The sequence below is a fragment of the Trachemys scripta genome, chromosome 3 (genome assembly GCF_013100865.1).
Source record: "Trachemys scripta elegans isolate TJP31775 chromosome 3, CAS_Tse_1.0, whole genome shotgun sequence".
NCBI lineage: Eukaryota > Metazoa > Chordata > Testudines > Emydidae > Trachemys > Trachemys scripta.
The window spans coordinates 125497012-125510315 of record NC_048300.1 but is presented as its reverse complement, the minus strand read 5'-3'; the positions used below and the strand labels follow the sequence as shown (position 1 = coordinate 125510315).

Sequence of the window (13304 nt, the reverse complement as noted above, 5' to 3'; positions counted from 1 at the left end):
TGTGTTGTGAGCAAGACACGAGAAGTCATTCTTCCGCTCTACTCTGCTCTGGTTAGGCCTCAGCTGGAGTATTGTGTCCAGTTCTGGGCGCCGCATTTTAAAAAAGATGTGGAGAAATTGGAAAGGGTCCAGAGAAGAGCAACAAGAATGATTAAAGGTCTTGAGAACATGACCTATGAAGGAAGACTGAAAGAATTGGGTTTGTTTAGTTTGGAGAAGAGAAGACTGAGAGGGGACATGATAGCAGTTTTCAGGTATCTAAAAGGGTGTCATAAGGAGGAGGGAGAAAACTTGTTCACCTTAGCCTCTAAGGATAGAACCAGAAGCAATGGGTTTAAACTGCAGCAAGGGAGGTCTAGGTTGGACATTAGGAAAAAGTTCCTAACTGTCAGGGTGGTTAAACACTGGAATAAATTGCCTAGGGAGGTTGTGGAATCTCCATCTCTGGAGATATTTAAGAGTAGGTTAGATAAATGTCTATCAGGGATGGTCTAGACAGTATTTGGTCCTGCCATGCGGGCAGGGGACTGGACTCGATGACCTCTTGAGGTCCCTTCCAGTCCTAGAATCTATGAATCTATGAAAATGCTGGAGCCGGCCCTGGTCGGCAGGAGCGAAATTTAAGCGTAGACACTTCCATAGTTTGGTAGATGTAAACTGCCTTGCATTGACCAAACTCTGTAGTGTAGACCAGACATAAGAAACCATTACTTCTGAGTGTCCAATTAATCTCATTGACTGGTGTGACTAGGTATGATTGATTAAAAATCAGAATCAAGATCTTGCTTCAGAAATAGATCGATCCTCATCAAGATGATTGTCTTCCAGAAATGATGCATGTGGGAACACTTTACGGTGAGCAGGTGCCTTTAAAAGCAGACAAACACCTCATATTGGGTAGAGTCAACAATTCATTCCCTTCCTGAGCTTTGGCAGGAACACCACCACAAAATTTCAGCTCAGATCTTCTGAGTTGGATAGGCTACTGCTCCCAGTAATTGTTGCGTTCGCATCCTCCCATTTTTCTCCCCAAAGTCTTTTCTGTTAAGGACCCCAAAAGGGAATGGTGGGTGGACTAGCTCATCCTCTCATTATTTTGTTCACCAATTAGGCCTAATTTCTGACACAACAATTTTGGTCAATTGATTTCCAGTCCCATGCTTTTCTTGTTTGCCAGGCATGATATTAACACAGTCCTTGAATGATGTTAGTAGGCCTTTCTATTTAGATTCGTTCAGTATCTGTCTCCCTTTTGCACCTTTTCCCATCAACATTTATTGTTATGGGTTATTGTGACATTTGATTATTTTTATCCACTTTCCCAGTTAGGCTTAGACATGGGTAGGACTACGATGCTTAAATTATCACTATATGGGGAAGGTACCTACCAGCAATATGGATGACCCTTCCTTCTTCCATATCTCAGAAGAACTGTATGTGTAGGAGCTGACTCCTTGCCCCGGTGCAAGGAAAGTCCACTAAAGGATCATGGGCTTGATTCCTACCTAAGGAAGTTAATGTGAGTCCATCCATCAACTTCAGTGGGCTTTGGATCAGGCCCCATTTGGGGACATAATTTCTGCTCGTTACCTGTATAACTACATCGATAGACTCACAGACTTTAAGGCCAGAAGGTACCATTAGGATCATCTAGTCTGATCTCCTGCACATTGCAGGCCACAGAACTTCACCCCCACATACCTGTAATAGGCCAATAACCCCTGGCTGAGTTAGTGAAGTCCTCAAATCTTGATTTAAAGACTAAGTTACAGAGAATCCCCCATTGACTCTAGTTCAAACCAGAAAGTGGCCCATGCCCCACACCGCAGAGGAAGGTGACCCCCTAACCCCATGGTTTCTTCCATTGTGACCTGGGAGAAAACTCCTTCTTGACCCCAAATATGGTGATCAGTTAGACTCTGAGCATGTAGGTGAGACCCACCAGACACCTGGGAAAGAATTCTCTGTAGTAACTTAGGGCTCGTCTTCACTACCGGGGTAAGTCGACCTAAGTTATGCTACTCCAGCTACGTGAATAACATAGCTGGAGTCGACGTGAATAACCTAGATTAGGTTGACTTACCCTGGTGTCTTCACTGCGCTGCATTGATGGGAGACGCTCTCCGGTCAATTTACCTTAATCTTCTCGGGGAGCTGGAGTATCGGGGTCGACCGGAGAGCGCTCACCCGTTGATTTAGTGGGTCTTCACTAGATCCGCTAAATCGACACCCACTGCATCGATTGCAGCAGTGTCAATCTCCCCGTAGTGAAGACCAGCTGTTAGAGCCCTCTCCATCTATTATCCCATCTACAGCCATAAGAGATACATTTCCAGGTCATATTTTCCTTAAGAAAAATCTTACAGAATCACTAAGAACCAGAACATAAAATGTATTCATTTCTCCATCCCCACCTTTTTTAAAATTAGTTTTTAATTTTTAAGCTACCATTGCAATAGAACATAAGAAGTGCACAGAGCAGTGGTCAAACCTTATCCATGGTAATACTGTGCAAAACATTTTACTCCAAGTGCGTTTGTATATCTTTGAATCTTAATACATAAAAATCCATTATTTTAAATTGTTTAATGAAAATCTTGGCCTTAAAGACTCGATAGGTCAAAACAAGATCTCAGATCACTAATATACTCCTGGTGGGGGACACTCCCTAATAACTGAGCGGCTTCTTTTTGCCTGCTTCAGTTTTGTGGTTAATTTAATGAGGTTTCTATAATTGAATCGAATAGAAGTTGTACTGAAAGTTTACAAGTTTATCTGCAAAAAATTCTGTGGTTTCCCCTCAAATGACAGAATTTTGTGGAACATTAAATGAGCCTTTCATTTTTTATTTTGCAGCCCAAACGCTGTCACAGGGGCTGTCTATGCTACAAAGTTAAGTTGATTTAAGTTATGTCAACAATCATCAATTACTAGGAGGAAGCACGGGAGAAACAGCGACTCAGAGGTACGCTGCTATATTACAACGGGCTTATCTACCTGGGGAGTTATTCAGGAATAGCTATTCTTGATTAACTTCCTGAGGTGGATCCTCTTGTTCTGAAATAAAAGTGCCTTATTCCAAATAACTTAAAACCATTCTGGTAATGGATTAATCTGATTTAGAATAAAGCATTCTTATTCTGGAATAAGAGTGTCCATGTAGGAACTTAATTTGGCCCTGGTCTACACTACGAATTTAGGTCGAATTTAGCAGCTTTAGATCAATTTAACCCTGCACCCGTCCACACAACAAAGCCATTTTTGTCGACTTAAAGGGCTCTTAAAATGGATTTCTTTACTCCTCCCCGATGGTCGTATTGTACCGTCTGCAGGGCAAGGCAAAGAGCTGCTGCAGTGTAGCACTGCAGTACCGCGTCTGCCAGCAGCACCCAGGAGATGTACGGTGACAGTGAGCTGAGCGGGCTCCATGCTTGCCGTGGTATCTCGTCTGCATGGGTTACCCACGAAAAAAAGGCGAGAAATTATTTTTTTGCCATTGCTTTCACAGGGGTTTGGGGGGACTGACGACATGTACCCAGAACCACCTGCGACAATGTTTTTGCCCCCATCAGGCATTGGGAGCTCAACCCAGAATTCCAATGGGCGGCGGAGACTGCGGGAACTGTGGGATAGCTACCACAGTGCAACACTCCGAAAGTCGATGCTAGCCTCAGTACTGTGGACACACTCCGCCGACTTAATGGTCTTAAGTGGGGACACACACAATCGACTGTATCAAATTGATTTATAAAAAAATCGACGTATTAAATCGATGTAATTTCATAGTGTAGACATACCCTAAGAATAGGTATTCTGCTTTAAATTCACATCCTACCTTAATCTGAATTAGCCTTCCTGTGTGGACAAGCTCAATAGTTCAGAGCTGCTTCTGGGGTAGTTCACCTTAGGCCATGTCTACTCTATAAAGTTAAGTTGATTTCATGTAAGTCGACATCGAGCCTCCAATTTAAGCAAGTCGATCCTGCGTGTCCACACTACGCTCATTGAATCGGCAGAGTGCATCCTCACTAGCAGGACTTGCATTGATGCACGGAGCACTGCACTGTAGGTATCTATCCCACAGTGCATGTAGCTGAGTGGAATTTTGGGTTGGGCTTGCAATGACTTATGGGACCAAAACATTGGTTATGGGAACATGGCGTTCGCCTCCGATGATGCACTTACCTCCCTCCCTGAACTCAATGGCAAACAAACCAAGCCTTTTTCATGCCTTTTTTTGTGAGCCTGGGTTTACCCACATGGACGCCATAGCACAATTAGCATGGATCCCGCTCAGCTGTACACTGTTGTTGTGATCATTACAAACATTTTGTGCCTAATTCTGCAGTATTTACACAGCCGATGCAGGAGCCGCCGCACGGAACAATGTGATGTCATGCAAACAGTCCTGCTGGAAGACAGAGCGGAGCAATCTTCAGTTGCTGGCAACAATCACGCATCACCTTGACACAGTTTAGCACCATTTCTGGGCCCGGGAAACAAGCCCTGACCGGTGGGACCACATCGTTATGCAGCTAAGGGATGACGAGCCATGGCTGTAGAACTTTCAAATGCATAAGGCAACTTTCCAGGAACAGTGTGAAGAGCTTTCCCCAGCCCTGAAGTGCAACAATACTAAAATGAAAGCTTCTTTGACAGTGGAGAAGTGAGTGGCGATAGCGCTGTAGAAGGTTGCAACCCCAGACTACTACCGGTCAGTGGGGCATCAATTTGGAGTGGGTAAATCTACCATGGGATCCAAGTTTGCAGGGCCATCAACAGACTTCTTCTAAGAAGAGTAGTGACTTTGGGAAATGTGCAGGACATAGTTAATGGTTTTGCTGCGATGGGGGTCCCTAACTGCGGTGGGGTGATAGATGGAATGCATATCCCTATCTTGACGCCAGACCACCTTGCCAAAGAGTATATACATGAAAGGGGGTAGTTCTCAATGGTGTTGCAAGTTCTGGTGGATCACAGGGGCTGTTTCACCGACATCAACCTGGGATGGTCGGGAAAGGAGCATGACACGCGGGAACACAGATCTGTTTAGGAACACAGGTCTGTTCTGAAAACTGCAAGCAGGACTTTCTTTCGGACTGCATAATAACCGTTGGTGATGTTGAAATGCCAATTGTGATCCTGGGAGACCCAGCCTACTCCTTGCTCCCATGGCTCACGAAGCCGTATACAGGCAGCTTGGACAGCAGTAAGGACCAGTTCAACCATAGGCTAAGCAAGTGCAGAATGGTGGTGGAATGTGCCTTCAGATGTTTAAAAGGTGACTGGCATTGTTTGCTTACTAGGTTAGACCTCAGTGAAAGCAATATCCCAATTGTTATTGCTGCCTGCTGTGTGTTCCATAATATCTGTGAAGTAAAGGGAGAAAAGTTTCCACCGGGGTGGGGGTTTGAGGCAGATCACCTGGCAGCCAATTTTGAGCAGCCAGACACCAGGGAAATAAGAAGAGCGCATCAAGGGGCTGTGTGTTTCTGTGAGGCTTTGAAAACCAGTTTCAGCAATGAGCCAGAGTAAGGTGACACTTATCTGTGTTGTTCCTTACCAAACTGTCTCCACCAGTGCATTTTCTCCTCTGTAAACTCCACCTCCACCAAACTCTGTGTGTTGAATGAATAAAGAGCCTTTTCTCCTCAATCCGTTAAGCTTTATTATGCACACAGACAGCAAAGGAAAGTAAGATAACCTGGGCAAAAGGGCTGATAACATTGTGGGAGGAGAAACAAGGAAAGCTTGTTCACAGATGCACTACAATAACAACCCAAGGTGTGGGAATGGGTGCCTTCTGGTCCTTGTACCCTCCCCTGGCATTGAGTGCAAGGGATACCGAACTCCCTGCCCCCCACCCCCATAGGACATTTGGGGAAGGAGAATGTAGAACTGGGCAATGATGACAGCAGGTTCAGCATAGGCTGCAGAGGGACTAGCATCCAGCTGCCTTTCTTAAACCTCAGCCAGACGCCTCAACATGTCTGATTGCTTATTCAAAATCTGCATCTCTTCCTACATGGCACGCTCTTGTTCCCTGCAAGCTCTCCTGTCCTCCCTGTCCATGTCCAGCTTCTCAGACAGTGTAATCCTCCATGCTCTGAGCTTGATCTTGTCACTCTCAGAGGCACACATTAACTCATTGAACATGTCCTCCTGAGTCTTCTTTTTCCACCTTCTAATCTGGGAAAGTCTCTGTCTCGGTGTGGAGGATGTGCCAACAGGCAAGGAATGCAGCTGCAAGGAATGCAAAGCACAAGGGTAGCATCGTCAGTGCATACATTGTTTCTGCTGCAAGGTTATTTATTTATTTATTTTTTTAAATAAAAAATCCACCCCTCAATACACTTCACTGCAAGCCACAACATAATCACAACCACTGGCGATTGCAAGAGTCGGTTTACTGCTCCAGCCATGGTAAGGCCATGAGGCACGGGCCAGAGGCCTTGTGCTGCTGCTTTTGTGAAGATATCCTTGGGATCACAAGTTGGAACTTGAGAAAAGCCCTCTTTCCCCTAACAACCTGGATGGTGCTTGAGGACAGACACCAGTGTAAAGCCCCCCAAATAGTTTTTTTTTTTTTTTTTTTTTTTTTACAAAAGCAGCACTGAGTTGGGGAGGAAGGGAGACAAACAGGAAGCCGCCACCTCCTTTTTTTTTTTTTTTCCAATGCTGCTTACAATACATGGTGATCCCTTCCAACCACAACCATGGCACATTTGGGAAAGCGTGACTGTATGACCCAGATCTCACCAAACAGGGCAGATTACTTGTTAAACTGTTTGCGGTTTAAGGGCTAGCATTCAAAACTTCCCCCATTTCCCCTAGGTGACCCTATGAGATATTACTCTCCTGAAGGTAGCGGAGGTGGCAAGGGAGCAGGTGATGCAAGCCTCTGGGTACAGACCTGATCCTTATGCTGCAATGCTGTGTGCTGCAATGATGCCAGCAGAGTTAATACTGGAGTGGCGCAGGAAAGTATCCTACTGTGGTGGACGAAATAAGGCAGCCCTTTCCAGAAACCTTCTGCAAAGGATTGCAGAGTACCTCCATGAAAGCTTCCTAGCGATCTCCATGGAGGATTCCTGGGCCATCACTGTGCACATAAACTGTCTTTTTCAGAGATCACCCTCTGCATAGCTAGAGTGGCCACCGATACCCACTACACCTACTTTTTTGTTCAGATTAAACATAAAAAATAGCAGCATGTAACTCCTACAGTCTGATTGGAAATGTGTCCTCATGAGAGGAGCCTTCTCCAGCATCACGCACTGCTGCCAACTGGTCCTGTGAAGGGATGGGTTCCAGGGTTAAAAAACAAACATTCTTGTCTGTCAGGGAGAATGGATCCCCTGCCTCACATTCTCCTCAACAATGTCCTCCTCGTTGTTGCTCGAGGTCGCCTGGGGATCCTGGGAGATATCCACGGAGCGTTTTGGGGTGATGGTGGGGTTGCTGCCGAGAATTGCATGCAGCTCCTCATAAAAGCGGTATGTCTGTGGGGTAGAACCAGAATGACTGTTCACCTCCCTTGTCTTCTGGTACACTTTACTTTCACACGGCACAGCTGCATGTTCCTGGTGTAGCCCTTCTCCCCCAGGCCCCACAGAATCTTGGCATAGAGGTCGGTATTTCTTCTGTTGGATCGGAGCTCTGCCTGCACGGACTCTTCTTCCCACATAGCAATAAGATCCACCATCTCCTGTGTACTCCATGCTGGAGCGCGTTTGTGGCCTTGAGCCTCCATGATCAGCTTTGCTGATGAGCTCTCCATGCTGATCAAACAGGAAATGAAAATACTAAAGTTCCTGTGGCTTTAACAGGGGAGCAGCTGTTTCCTGTGTACCGGCTGACATGCAGTGGAGTTGAAAGTACTCTCCACGGCGGTCACAGCAGAGCACTGTGGGACATCTCCTGAGGCCAATTCATTCGAATTACACAATACAGTGGCTACACTATCTCCCATGACGACTCATGGATGTCAAATCAAGAGCTACGCCTCTCGCGGAGGTGGAGCACAGAAGTCAACTTTACAGGCCACTTAGGTCAGCAGAAGAGACTCAGTAGTGTAGACACATACATTATTAGATTGACTTAACACGGCTTATGTCGACCTAAGTTTGTAGTGTAGACCAGGCCTTACACCCTGCCTCTCTCTCAGCATTGTACCTAACCTCACACTCTAGACCATAGTAATTAATTAGCATACTTTGAATTTTAAAAATAAACAAATGTTGTTTTGGTAGGCTAACAACATTAAAGGCCAAATTCTGCACTCAGATGTGTGCACAGCTATAACAAAAGCCAATGAAAAACACAGATATAAGAACAGATTTTGCTCTAAAGATTCTAGAATGAAGTTTTAATAACTAGAAGTGGGTGTTTCTGGGCTATCCAAAACTAGAAAATAACAGTGATTTCTACTTTTTGGAAGGGGGAAAAAAAAATCGGAGGAACATGTTTTTGTTCTAGAAAGTCAAAAGTTAGTTCCAGCATGGTTAGTATGGACGTTTAGGCAGTCTGGAACCAAACTTCTTCATCTATTTAACCGTTCAGCCTAGAACAGGGGTTTTCAAACTTCATTGCACCGTGATCCGCTTCTGACAACAAAAGTTACCACATAATCCCAGGAGGGGGGAACTAAGCCTGAGCCTGCCTGAGCCACATGGGGGTCAAAGCCAAACCCCGAGCCCCGCCACCCCCGGTGGGGGGGGACAGGGGGCAAAGCCCTTCAGCCCCAGGTGGGGGGCCTGTAGCTTGACCCTTGCCACATTGGGTTTCGGCCACGGGTGGTGGGGCTTGGGGTCCAGGTCCGAGCAAATCTAACACCAGCCCTGGCAAGCCCGACCCACAGTTTGAGAACTGCTGGCTTAGAAGATAAGAAATGGCAGCTCAAATACTGTGCAAGTGCACGTGTTAAAGCTATAACTGAACCCAGCTCTCATTGCCTTGTTTAAATGCCAGTGCTGGGGTATACATGTGTTCTGGACATCAGGACAAGGTGAATCCAACCAAAGTGGAAACCATTTTCTGGTTGTGACAATTTGGGGACTCTGTGCCTCAGTGCAGATGTGGAATCAGCCACCTTCTGTCAGGGCTGTAGTGTAGGTGAAAACATCTTGGGACAATGTGTTGGCTGAAGCCTGGGGAAACCAGTTTGACCAAGTTGCTCTGCAAGGGGCTGGAAAAGTGGAGACTGGAAAATTCTCAGCAGCAGAACAAAAAGTAATCCCCATTCCCTCCACCGCCCCCCCAAAAAAACCTAACCCAACCTGTGTGGTGATAGTGGGATATATAAACTCGAAGGAGACACATACAGAGATATACAGGAAGCTTTGGGCAGGAGAGAATGGCATGCTTTCGTACACAGGGGTGTTCTGTTTAACAGTGGGACCAGCCAAAGGCAAAGGAAGCTAGCTGCAGGAGAAAGGGTGAGGCCATGATTCTGAGAAGCCATGTGCCGCAGGCTATACTTGGATTACCCAGAGAACTCTGCTCAAGCCCCAAGAACTCTTCAGAGTGGCAAGGAAACTGAGTCAGGGAAAATGCATACAAATGTGTTCATTATTTTGTCTAGATTTCTGTATTTCTCATGCTACCTAAGTAAAGAGTCTTAATCCTGAGGACATTCTGCACCAAAAAATTAAAAGTTCTGTGCCAAAAAAATAAAAATTCTGCACACAATATTTTGAAATTCTGCAAATGTTATTTGTCAAATAAATGTGGAGGCGCCAGCATGGCATTGGGGAGCACAGGCCACTGGCTTCACAGACGTGGGAGATCACTGTGCAGCTCCCCCCTCCCTGACACAGCTCAAGGATGGGGTCTTCCCGAGAAACACCCAGGGCCCTGTCCCTCCATGCCAGATGCACCAGGTATATGCAGGCACGCTCAGCAAGGCAGGATCCAAGGGTGGAGTGGCTTAGTGTGTGTGGGGGATTCAGGTGTGGGTTGAGAGGATTCTGTGTGGGAAAATCTGGGTGTGGGCGGCTCAGTAGGGGATCCGAGTGCGGGGGGAGCTGGATGTACAGGGGCTTGTTGGGGGGGTTCTGGGTGCAAAGGTAATGGGATGCTGCAGAGGGTCCAGGTGACAGTGGTTGGGGGCTCAGCAGGGAGGGGATAGGAACTTGGCAGGGGGTTCTGGGTATGGGGAGCTGAGTGGGGGGGTTCAGATGCTGGGGGAGTGGGGCTCAGTGTGGTGGGGATCCAGGTGCAGTTGGTTGGGGCTTGGTAGAGTGGGGATCTGGGTGAAGATGGCTCATTGGGGTGGTCCAGGTACAGGGGGAGTGGGGCTTGTCGGTGTGGGGATTCTGGGTGTGTGTGTGGGGGTGAGGATCGGTGGGAGGGTCTGGGTGCAGGGGGTTGGGTGGAAAGGGGAGCAGCTCCCCATACAGTGATCCCTCCCCCTGCAGCTGTGGAGTGACGGGTGCAGGAAGCGCAATGGCGGGGGGGGGAGCAGGCAGGGGAGTTTGCAGAGTTTCCTACAGACGGGAAGAAATCTGGGGGTGGGTCTGACACGGCCCTGGGTGCCATGCAGTGATTTACCTCTCTGCTGGCTACACTCGCACTCAAAACTGCTGGGGAGGGTTACATAACTGCTCTTGTGGCTTCCTTTTGCTTCCCCATCAGAAAGTCCTTTTTTCTGCAGGTAAGCACAGAAATCTGTGAGGGACATAAATTCCACACATGCATGGTGGTCCAGAATTCCCCCAAGAGTAAAAGAGTAATGCTATTTTAGAATCCTATGCAAAGTTAATGGGTCTGTTTGCTTTCACTGTTGAATGACCATACGGAGCTAAACTGTAAACCCAGAATGCTCACATGGCTGGAGCTCTGGTAGAGTATGTATTTAAGCTACAGATGAGCATGAGGGGTCAGCACTAGTTTGAAGGGCTGGGCAGTTGGACTGCAGGGTCTCATCTCTCATGAGGGAGTGCCAGACAAGAGGACCTTCACCCTGAGTATGCATAGGGACTGTAAGCCAGGGGTAGTACCTGGATTCTGTTCAGACTCAGGAGGCTTAAAGACCACACAGTTCCCAGTGAGTTGGGCCCCAAACATAACAGCCTGGTGAATGTCCAGTTTTGGGGGAGCTCCATCAGGGCTGTGTGTGCAACACTGGTGATAGCTGGTATATTGTTCAGAAGTAGTTAAAGATGCAGGGAGCAATGAGACAACATTGTCAAGATTATCTGTGCAACTTGAAAAGAACAGAGCAAAATTCTAGAGATAATCCAAGTTCTCCAGGTTGAGTTTCTATTACATGTGGAAATAAATTACCTGATACTAAGCTGATGAAGTGGACATCTGCAAGAAATTGATTAAGTTAAGCAACAGAAGTATGATGGACTGTAATACATTGTTATGAATAACGTGAAATGTAAGCTTTTTAACAGCAATATTTGACTTCAAATGACCCAAAGTATTTGTACTTCAGCATTTTAATTGCAAAGATTTTGTAATAACCATAACATTCTTAAATAACAGATATTATTCTCCAAGTGTTTGTACAGGAACAGTACTTACATTTAATTACAGGTGAACTGGATATGTTTATAGGTGCAAAATACATTAAAATTGATTTATATGAAATAAGCTCAACTACCACCAACTCGGGAATCTAAATCTTCACAACAGGATTGCCAGCAATTCAGCTATCTATTCAAAGATGCTATTTAAAACATATACCTGAATCTAGTAGAAAAGAAACCCCAGTAAATATTAAAAAGAAGGAAGCTTAAAAGACCAAAACTCCACAGCAGATTGGATCAATAAAATATTAAACTGCAGTTCTTAAATGTAAGTACTACACCAACTGGTTGGTTGTTTTCAAATAGTGTAAAAGCCCTTGATTTCTAATTGAGACAGTAATGTGTATTCTACCTATTCAATCCAATCAAGATTTAGGCATCGTGCTATAAAGGCAAACATATCAGACACTTCTTCTATAACTTTAGCTGTTGGTTTTCCTGCTCCATGTCCAGCCTTGGTATCAACATGAATGAAAAGTGGGTTTGTTTGTTTATGGCTTCGGCCCACCACATACTGCAGAGTAGCAATGAATTTCAGTGAGTGCAAAGGGACCACGCGATCATCATGGTCTGCGGTGAGAAGTAACGTGGAGGGATACTGGATTCCGTCCTCTTCTGGTAGTTTAATATTATGAAGTGGAGAGTACCTGAAAAGAAGACACAAGGCCATTTAATATTCAAGCCATCAGAGTGGTGTCTGACAGCACTCAGAAAGTCAGTCCCCCATTTGTATAAAATCAATTTTATGTGATGTAGATAGTGATTCTCTATCACTTATGTACTATTAAAGCAGAACAATGGTCACTTATCTCTCTATTTGAATATTCTGGCTCTCAGCCCTGTAGAAGCCCTTAGTAAACTCCTTCCATTTTGGAAGTAAATATGCAAACATTTTAGACAGACATCAGACTTATCAGCAACTGCAATAGTACTCATGTGAAATAGGGAAACCGAATAGGCTGGAGCGTCCACTCCACATCCATTCCAGGTGCTTTGCTGCTGGGAATCAACCAAGTACTGTGCAGAAGCAGCTGACTTGTCCATAGGGATGGCTCCTGGCCTTTATGGATCCGGGAATGGTTATCTCCAGGGACCATGGGGTTAAGAGGCTGGGGCCCTCCAATATTTGGACCCCTTTTCAGACCCCAAACGGAGGGGAACCTGATGGAGTTTTCCTGCCTCTTTGACCAACCCCTTCGTGGGTGATTCTCTGAGCGAGGGATGGTCTGGCTTCCAATAATTTGTTTCACTCCCAATGGGCACCATATAGCCCTAAACACTAACATACCATAAACTCTCTCAAGACTCCTTTTATATTAGAAATTAACATTACAGCAATACTAAAACACAGGGGATTATAATATAAGAACATAAGAACAGCCATACTGGATCAGACCAATGGTCCATCTAGCTCAGTATCCTGTCTTCCAATAGTGGCTGGTGCCAGAGGCTTCAGAGGGAGTGAACAGAACAGGGCACTTCATTGAGTGATCCCTGTCATCCAGTCATAGCTTCTAGCAGTCCGAGGGTTAGGGAGAGACAGAGCACAGGGTTGTGTCCCTGACCATCTTGGCTAATAGCCATTGATGGACCTATTCTCCATGAACATATCAAGTTCTTTTATACTTTTGGCCTTCACAGCATTCCATGGCAAGGAGTTTCACAGGTTGACTGCACATTGTGTGAAGAAGAAGTACTTCCTTACGTTTGTTTTAAACCTGCTGCCTACTAATTTCATTGGGTGACCTCGTGTGTGTTATGTGAAGG

General features: G+C 45.8%; 1 protein-coding gene across 1 annotated transcript in view; it reads right to left on the bottom strand.

Annotated features, from left to right (window-relative positions):
* Positions 1 to 11431: 11431 nt before the first annotated feature.
* The window catches only part of PREP (prolyl endopeptidase), a 168364-nt gene continuing 166491 nt past the window's right edge, over positions 11432 to 13304 (bottom strand). The window contains exon 15 of the mRNA XM_034765960.1: positions 11432 to 12184. Within this exon, the coding sequence (XP_034621851.1) occupies positions 11890 to 12184 (295 nt within the window). The 3' untranslated portion in view covers positions 11432 to 11889. The remainder of the gene's footprint in view (positions 12185 to 13304) is intronic.